The sequence below is a fragment of the Terrapene carolina genome, unplaced genomic scaffold, assembly GCF_002925995.2.
Source record: "Terrapene carolina triunguis isolate 2854851 unplaced genomic scaffold, T_m_triunguis-2.0 Scaffold30, whole genome shotgun sequence".
Classification (NCBI taxonomy): Eukaryota; Metazoa; Chordata; order Testudines; family Emydidae; genus Terrapene; species Terrapene triunguis.
In genome coordinates, this window is record NW_020664381.1 from 6,996,325 (window position 1) to 7,006,195 (window position 9,871).

General features: G+C 44.5%; 1 protein-coding gene across 1 annotated transcript; it reads left to right on the top strand.

Annotated features, from left to right (window-relative positions):
- The first annotated feature begins 319 nt into the window (after positions 1–319).
- FAM243A (family with sequence similarity 243 member A) lies at positions 320–1,081 on the top strand. Its single transcript, XM_024197037.2, has one exon. It carries the CDS (start codon positions 320–322, stop codon positions 1,079–1,081), a length of 762 nt encoding a protein of 253 aa, XP_024052805.2.
- The last annotated feature ends 8,790 nt before the right edge of the window (positions 1,082–9,871 follow it).

A 9,871-nucleotide genomic window follows, 5' to 3' on the forward strand; every position in this document is an offset into this window, starting at 1 on the left:
GTGGTCTAGTTACCACCACAGGGGGCAGATGCCACACTAAGCTGGGATAGGTTATGTTAATAAACACGGGGAGGTAGGCGGGGAGAGGAGGGCCTTTACAGCTTGCTGCACAACTGTAGTTTAATTAGCCCGACAGAGCTATTATTTCCTGAGATCTCTCTGAATTTTGATCAGCCGTCTGAAAATGCTAACACCATGCACTGTCTATTATGATGCTACTGAATAACACCAGTGTAATGAGAGACATTATGAGATCATCACTTTTCTACCCTGTATCATCAGAACCTTCTGTGAACTTCAAAGTACTGGGGAAAGCAACATGTATAGCTTTGTAAATCCTCTTTTAAAGCACATCATCCACAGGAGTTCCTTTGACACTGCTGCAAGGAAGCAGTGCCTGAAGTATTTAAAAGCTCTGAGGACTCTGCAGTTTAATGGTCTCAACACCATCTTCTTAGGAGAAACTGATATTTCAGAATCTCTCATAACAGGGGAAAAGATATTGCAGGAAGACAGTCTGAATTGGCCAACATGGACACTCGTTCATGCTGCAAGCAGTCAAGGCTGGGTGCCTTGGAGATACAGAGTGTTGCTAAGAGATGAATTGCCCATGAAGCAGGATGAAGACATCTTTCAGGAATTCTGCGATTCTCTGAACAAGTTCTATGGGAAATGCATCATTGTAGTGAGAGAGAAAAGGCAGCCTAGTGTGCTGCAGACAAAAGAACCCACCGCTCAGGAGAAGATAACTCACCCGCAGGTCCCATCAGTCATTTACATGTCCAGCATTGAGTGCTGCCCTCAAATTGCTAAAGCCAATGGCCATGAGCTTCTCTCCGTGCCTTTGCCCTACAACTATCTCCACCCTATGGATGTTGCATGGTCTTCTTTGAAGTGGTTTATTATTAACAACAGGAAGGAGTTTTGTCTGAGGTCCATTGAGAGAACTTACTCCTACAGGTGTATACTTTTCAGTGACTTGGTTGAGAAAGGACTAGAGAAGATGACCCCAAGCAAATGGAAGATGGCAACTAACAAAGTGCGGAGATGGGAGAACTACTACCTTGATACATTTGCTTGAAGGTTTCCTCCTGCAAACATCAAATGCTCTTTGATTTAAAAATAAATAAACTAAATGACCTATTAGCCAGTGTACCAGCTCTGTTAAGCCACTTCCCTCCTTAGAGGCCACCCTAAAACAGGAACATCAACAATGATGTTAATAACAAACATCATGTTAATCTGAATTTTAATTTCTTTATGTGGTCCAGGACTAGGGTGGTAAATGGTGTATAAGTGCTGGGATGGATAGACTTAATTCCCTTAATCACAGAGATGGGCCCAAACCAAAACCCAGAATCCAAACAGCTTGGTTTTTGGGACAAGTTCGGATGCTGATCTGGGTCTGAATGTTATGGCTTTCTTCTTTCCTTCACCAAATCAAACCCCAGAGTTTGAGTTGGGTCCTGATCTGTATCTGAATTTTGCAGCTCAGGCCCATCTCTGACCCACTTGGGAGATCTACTAATGAGTAAAGTACATCTGAGTTGGAAATGCCAATGACTTTTATGCTTAACAGGGAAAACAAGCCAGAGGAATTCAAGTTACAGTTGACTTTAACATAAAACATAGGTATTGGCATACCACTTCAGACTAGTATCTGATAGTGGTCAGCACCAGATGTTTCAGAGGAAGATACAAGAAACCCCATAGAGGTCAATTATGGAATAACCTGCCAAGAAGGAAAATTAGTTTCTTACCCCTGTCAGTTAGTGATTGGTTTATATCCCTTTGGATAAAATATAGCACTCAACCTAATGTAACAATATGCTTTTCTTATCCATTTAAACGATTAATCCTTTTTTGAATCCTACTAAGTTCTCAGACTCAATATCTTGTTGCATAGGTTGAGTCTGACTTGTTTAAAGGAGTATTTCTTCATATCAAAATTAACTGGTGTTGCCTTTTCCATTTCACTGAATGTTCCCTTGTTCTTGTAAATAAGTGTGTATGATTTGCCTTCTCTACACCATTCATTATTTTGTATACTTCTCCCATGTGCCTCTTACACAGAAAATGATAAAACTTCAACACTTAAAAGAAAACATTTGGATCACATGATGCTTGGCCATTTTTATTCTAATGGCTTGGCTGATGCACTGAAAATCCAGGCAACTTTTTTCCATGTGTGGAAACCACATAATATATTATAGAAATTAGAGCTGGAAAAGTAAATTACTTAATTAGGAAATCTAGTCCATCCCCTGGGGGATGATGGTGGAATCAGAGCAGTATCATTTCCCTACAGTACATTTTCTAGTACCGTGTGAATATATGCCTAAAAGTGTGTCTTTTCTTAGCTTTATGTTCAGTCACTATAAACTGCTGCTCTTTTTGGGGGTGGGAGGGTGGAGGGGGAAGTGGCAGTGACAGACTAAATGCTGTAAATGGAAATGGCCCAAGTATGGGCATATGTTACTGAAGGAGTAGAAAAAGTATGAGAGGAAAAGCTTTTATTGTTCAAATACCGTGGGCCTGATTCTGATTTTGCACTGGTGTGAATGAGAAGTAGCTCCTCTCAAGTCAATGGAGTGAAATTGGCGTGAAAACCAATCTGAGAAGAGAATCTGGCCCAGTGTGTCTTTTGAGTGATGAAGGACAATAATTGCATAGCCAGCACAGTATTAATTATTTCATTAACGAACTGGATGATAATACAGCACATTTTTGGAATGTCGTTCTTGACCTTTAAACAATAATACTACACTATACACACGAATAAAACTATCTGATCTGGGTTAGACCACGATAAATCCAAAATAAATCCATTGCATTACTCTGGATTTACTATGGCAGAAGTAAGATCAGAATCTGAACCAAACACTAGAACAAAACAAAGTGTTGGACTGCTTCACCCATACAGCGCCTCCCTACTGAGCTTATGTGCCTCCCCTTTGCATAGTTGTGTTTTTCTTTAGGAACAGATTGAGACACCTTTTACTCACATTGAGCCGTCCTCCCTGAAGTCAATGGGACTATCTGCAGAGTTAGGCACTACTCAGTGTGAGTAAAGGCCCTTAGATAAGCAAGAGAGAATCTTCCCCTATCGCATGAGATTCTTCATTATTGTCATCAATCTCAGAAATAAGACCTTCCTCCGGAAGCAATTTGTGTTGTAGTAACACAGTAACTTTTAAAAGCTTAACACAGGCAGGAGCTTATCCACTGTGACATTGCACTCCATATGTTTTATGGAAATATGCTAATGAGTGTGAATATAATGTAACTGAATTATGCTTCATGCAAAAGGTCTCTTGTAAGGTATCACCACAAAGCTTATAATCTACTGAGTGTGGTCATCCTATTTGTATGAATGTATCATTCTTGTATCTGAAACTAGGAATATGAAATATAACTCTGGGGTCCTATTGTAATTATGCAAAGTGTGGGCCATTAATGGTGGTTTAGAATCTTGACAGTTCCCATTGACTAGGACAATTGGTTGTAGATGGTTTATTTACCTGCAAGCCTTCTTGTGGATGTGTGGGCCAGCCTGTGGGTAATGAAGAATAAGGTCTTACAGTGACATGTGATCATTTCACCTGAACTGGAATCCATCTTAAACCTGGTGCTTTTCCATTTAGAAGGAGGGGTGGGGATCAAGAGAGACAAAATATTTCCGCCTTGTGCCAAAGCTATAAGAGGGGGTGCAACACAACAAAGGGGGCTGCAGTCATGAGAAAACCTTTAGTTACCAACTGAGCTGGAACTAACAAGAACTGTACCAGGGGAAAGGATTGGGACCAGACTAGGAAGGAGTCTAGGCTGTGAAAGAAGCTTATTGGAACATCTCTGAGGGTGAGATTTACCTGTGTTCAGTTTCTTAATGTATTAGGCTTAGACTTGTGTGTTTTTGCTTTATTTTGCCTGGTGACTTACTTTTTTCTGTCTGTTATTACTTGAAACCACTTAAATCCTACTTTTTATACTTAATACAATCACTTTTTTTAATTAATTAACCCAGAGTAAGTGATTAATACCTGGGGAGCAAACAGCTGTGCATCTCTCTCTATCAGCGCTATAGAGGGCAGATAATTTATGAGTTTACTCTGTCTAAGCTTTATACAGATTTATTTGGGGTTTGGATCCCATTGGGAGCTGGGTGTCTGGGTGCTGGAGACAGGAGTACTTGCTGAGCTGTTTTCAATTAAGTCTGCAGCTTTGGGGGCATGGTTCAGACCTTGGGTCTGTGTTGCAGCCGGCTAGCGTGTCTGGCTCAACAAGGCAGGGTTCTGGAGTCCCAGGCCATCAGAGAAAATGGGCTCAGAGGTAGTTTCAGCACATCAGGTGACCGTCCCAAGGGGGGTCTCTGTGACTGAACCTGTCACATCCACCTTAAGTTCTTTTGCACAACTGAGGGAAATTGCAACCTATTCTCTACAGGATTTTGCAATCCTTTAAGATGATGAAAAACCACGTGGCTAATATAGCTCTTTGGGACAGCACCTCGCACAATGGGATCCTGGTCCATGACTAGGGCTCCCTAGGCAGTACAGTAATACAAATAATACATAATAATATAGTTCTGACTGGGCTGGTAATTTAGAATGACAAGCATTTTCTATGACTAACCATTTTTAATAATAGGATATTAACAAATAACATGCACCCAATTCCCAGCAGAGGGCATTTAAACTAGCATGGATGAGTGTAATAAATTCTTTATATGGTTTTAAGTTGCTGTGATTTCAGTACTAGTACCAGCCCTTGTAGTACTGTATAGTCCAATACATTTGAACATTACCTATTATCAAAGCATATATCTTAATTCCTGTCCCCATCTCTCTTTGTGTGATTAAACTGCACAAGTAGGATAAAGTAATTCAAGTAACTTTGAATAAAGGTTAGAGGTCAGATGAGAGGCGGATGCAAATTCTAATACTGATGAAAGAGCCATAGCAGGTGCCCAAGGCAAGCAGGAATGCAAATAGCTTGAAATTACATGGACCCATGTATTAATTGAAAGAAACCCAAGGAACCCATTGAAATTACTATCTCACTGGCTAATTGGTTCTGAAGTGGAAACACTTTTTCAATGAGCAGCCTCTCAATGAAAACTTTATTTGCTCCAGTTCATGGATCAGGCATGCAATGACTAGATCAATTCCAAATTTCCTAGTTCTTTGTTTAACAATATGCCCAAGTACTTCATGCATGGAAGTTTAGTAGGTCATTAGGGCAGAACTGGGAGAAAGGGGAGTGGATCACATTTTTACCTCTTAATTTTAAGCCCAATTTATTTTTACACGCTTACTTTTGGGCATTAGAATCTAGCTCCTGGATAGTCTGCCTGGGTTTAATCTCTCTTATGTTAAAAACAAGTGAGAATGATGTAACCTACTCTATGAACCATGTGCAAACATAAGAAATAGAAATACATTTCCAGTTTTCTCCAGCAATCGGACAGCACTAGATTTTTTGTAGGAGGTCCTCTGGAATTCATCATTTTCCTGTGCTCTACAATGGCTCAACATTATGACAGACCTTATTTTGTGGTGGTCTCTTGGAATCCATTCATGCCACACTCTATAATTTGGCCATAGGTGGCTGCTTGAGCGTGTTGCAAGGTGCTGCTTCCCTAGCTGCTTCTGGAGCCCTTCCTGTCTGTGCTGGCCCTAGGATTACAGAGATGCTTAGCTAATCCTCAGTTTGACACAGAAAATGGGCAATACAATTTTAAATAAGGATCAGCTTCAAAGTGAGTCAGGACATGCAGCTATCAGCACATTTTACTCCACCCTGCTTCACATGCAATGTGAAATGGGTAAGCACCCACCTCCAAAGCCCGAGCTGTACTTCTCAGTTCAGACTGGATCTTGACAATTGCATTTGATTGCTCAATACCACATGGAGCAAGTCCCGGGGTGGAGGGGATGGAATGGAGGGGGGGTCACCAGGAATTAGGAAGAGAAAGCCATGAGAGATAGGAATGGAAAAGCAAGAGGGGAACAATTTATATATAAAGGAAGAGCATAGAGCAGAATACAAAAAGGGGTTTTAAAAGACAAACATGGTGAACTTAAAAAAAAAGGTGAAAAAAGGCATCATGAGTAGTAATAGGGTAACTAGATGTCCCAATTTTATAGGGACAGTACCAATTTTTGGGTCTTTTTCTTATATAGGCTCCTATTACCCCCCACCCCCTGTCCCGATTTTTCAGATTTGCTGTCTGGTCACCCTAAGTAGAAAAAGGGGAGGAGTATCAAACTTCAAGAAACAGCATTAAAAAACAAGAGACACAGATGTTAAAAGATGAAGCCCATGCTATCATTCTTATGATCAATGAAAAGTAACAATTCTAAATAATTCGCAACTACTACAGTCCTATTTATCTGAGAATCTCCAAGCAGTTTATAGACTTGATTTTAGCCTCACGACCGGTATGACATACAGCCTTTGATGTTGCTACTGGTTGGTTACAGAGATGTTTGCAGTGGATATTGTCTCAGATTCATACAGGAAAATATCCATATGGCGGCAGAGACCAGAATATGCCTAATTATTTATGTCTGCAACAAACAAACTTTTCATAAAATTCCCTATAAGGTTTCTAGCTTTATGGAGTATGAATACTCTGACAACTGCAGACTATTCATGTAAAAGAGTTAGATTTTGCTATTGGATATCTACCGTATATACTCGTTCATAAGCCAAATATTTTTGGTAAAAAAGTGACGCATCAAAGAGCGGGGGTCAGCTTATAGACGGGTCTACACCAAAATTTGATGATTTTAAACTCTATGGAATCATTGAATTGAATATCTAATACATTGTCGTTTTGTTTACCTGGAGCGTCTGCAGTCATGGAGCCCCTCGGCTCCCTGTGACCACGGTTTGGCACGCCACTTCCCGCAGCTCCCATTGGCTGGGAACGGTAAACCACGGACACTGGGAGCTGAGGGTCACCCGGCTTTTTGCACCCCACGCACATGCTTGGAGCGCTGGTGCCTAGAGCCGGCCCTGCAGGCCAGGAGTCAAAGTTTGCCAATCCCTGAAATATAGGTTCGGCTTATGAAAGGGTGATACAGTTTTTGCTATTTTTACCTAACTATCTTGGGGGGTCGGCTTATAAACGAACGGGCTAATGAACGAGTATATATGGTATATTGAGAAAAACATGGCCACATCCCTTGGGTTCTGCTCTCATAAACTAAGTAGGGCTGCTCAGTACTTGGACGGGGGAACCTATAAGAAAAACTCACTTGTTGCTGGAAGTAATAATACCTAGATCTTGTATAGCACTTTTCATCAATAGATCTCAAAGTGATCAGTATCATTTATCCTTGTTTTACAGATGGGGAAACTGAGGCAAAGATCCTCAAAGATATTGAAGCACCTGAATGACTTCAGCAGGATTAGGAACAGCACCCAGGACTCCCAAATCCTAGTCTGGTGCGCTATATTAGCTGTATTATTGAACCAATCCCCTGGTAGACAAGAATCAGCCATGGAAGTGTGAGCCTGCGATTTTTCTGGCGATATGGCATTTTAGCTGCACATTCTCCTTCTAAATAAGTATAAACACCAGAAACCTCTTGGAAGTGCAATGTCCCATCCCTGAGTATCGTGGCCAGAGAAGATGTAACTTGTTACAATATTAAGGGACACTGCTTTTCAGAAGAAACCTAAAGCTGAGGCCCTAACCACTCGAGGTTTTAAAAAAAAATCAATGACACCAAAACCAGGCTGTTAACACCATTGTTCAGGCCAAATTTCAGAGTGGGTAATTACATTCTCTTTATTGAACATGTCTGATGCAGTTCCAGCTGGAATCCTTTTTCTTCACTTTCACTTTGTATGAAAAAAAAGCAAAGTATTAAATTAAAAAAACCAGTGTAGCATTGCTGGGTCAAGCCATACCTACTCTATTCAAGCAGTCCATAATGCACAATGTTGCTGATTTTTATCATTAGTCTCACAATACTTGGTGTTTTTCTTAAAGCCCCAGCTGCTGGAGTCCTGTGACTATATGAGACTCTCAGCTTTCTTGAAAAAGTAACTTTCTAGCCCTCATGGTTGTGGAGAAGCTCTTTAAAACCATGATCCATTAAGACTTGAAAACCAGTTTGTTTCTGTAGTGCAGACACCAGCATGCTTCTGACATTTCTGGGAACACGAACACACACCCATGCCGTCCTTTTGCTAAGGTACTGCATGTTTGGTTATGGTTGGGTTGCTTAATTTCAGGGCAGAGCTAAAGCACAAGGAATGCAAGTGGCCAGCCTTTGAGTTACAGAGCACGCATGCAGGGACTCCTGCTCTGGCAGCAGAATCTGAGGTAGAGAGCGGGAAAAACCAACTCCCCCCTGGCTTCCTCACCCCCTCCAGCCACGGGACAGGATGAGGAGGTAGTGCTGCCTTTGTTTTATTGTCCTCTGTAGTGAATCTGCCTGGCTCCCGACGGCCCCTGAGAGGGAGGAGCCGGAACGGCCACCCAAGTGGGCGGAGCCACCGCCGCCTGTTCCCGCCCCCCCGGAAGTCAAGGGGCGGGACAGGAAGTATAAAAGCCAGGCCCCAGCACTCAGTTGTAGCCCAGCGGCCGGAGAGGCCAGACGCTCCTGCTCGGGCTCCTGTTAAACCGTGCTTGCCCCGAGCCAGGTATTCTGCCGCGGCTGGACCGAGCCTCCCCAGAGCCAGGTACCCCGAGGCGGACTGGCCGAGCCTCCCCAGAGCCAGGTACCCCGAGGCGGACTGGCCGAGCCTCCCCAGAGCCAGGTACCCGGACGCCGACGGACCGAGCCTGCCCCTAGAGCGGTACCCCGAGGAGCGACCCGAGCATCCCCCTGACCCGAGACCGGAGGAGCGGCCCGACCTAGACAGCCCTCAACAAGACGAGGACCCCATGGTGTGGGGCCCCGCTGCCGAGCCCGTCGATGAGCAGGTACCCATGGAGGAGGAGGAGATGGGAAGTGGCCCGGGGATAGCAGACCCCGAACCCATGTCAGTGTGTTTCGGGCAGGATCCCCACTGACCCCGCGGCAGACGGACTGCTGCGGATAGGGCCCCGGGCTGGAACACAGTGGAGTGGGTGGGCCTGTGTTCCCCCCTGCCACCCCACGCCGGGTGGCAGTCTCTCCTCCTCCCTGCCTAGGGCAAGGACTGCCCCAAAGCGCTCAGCCCCTGCCATAAGGGCCTGAGCCCCTGAACTTTTGTTTGCTGCCCCGCCCTGACTAAGGGCCTGGGCATCCTGAACTTGTTTGCGCTCAGCCCTGCCGTAAGGGCCTAAGCCCCTGAACTTTTGTTTGCTGCCCCGCCCTGACTAAGGGCCTGGGCTATTTAACTGTGTTTGCTCAGCTCCTGCTGCAAGGACCGAGCCTCCCCTGAAACTACTGTTTGTTGCCCCGCCCTGACTAAGGGCCTGGGCTACCTAACTGTGATTGCTCAGCTCCTGCTGCAAGGACTGAGCCCCGAGATTAGTGTTCTTGCCCAACCCCTGAGGCAAGGACTGGTGCCCAAAATCCCTAACCCTAAGGGTTAGGTGCCCCGCCCTGACTGAGGGCAGGGGCTTAGCTATTTGCGGTATTGGCTCAGCCTGTAGGAAGGTTCTGAGCCCCTCGGACCCTTGTGTGTGTGGCCCCGCCCTGAGCTAGCGTTTGGGCCTATCTAACCTTGTGCTTTCGTTTAGCCCCTGCCTGAGGGGCAGAACCCCAAGATCTTCGGAACCCGAGGACCGACTTGGGGGGGCCGTGTAGTGAGGCGGCCTGGCTCCCGATGGCCCCTGAGAGGGCACAGCTCCCGCACCGGACTATTACATCCTCCTTTCCCCATTGGCAGGTTGGGGCCCCACAAATTCTAACACCAGCCTCGGTTG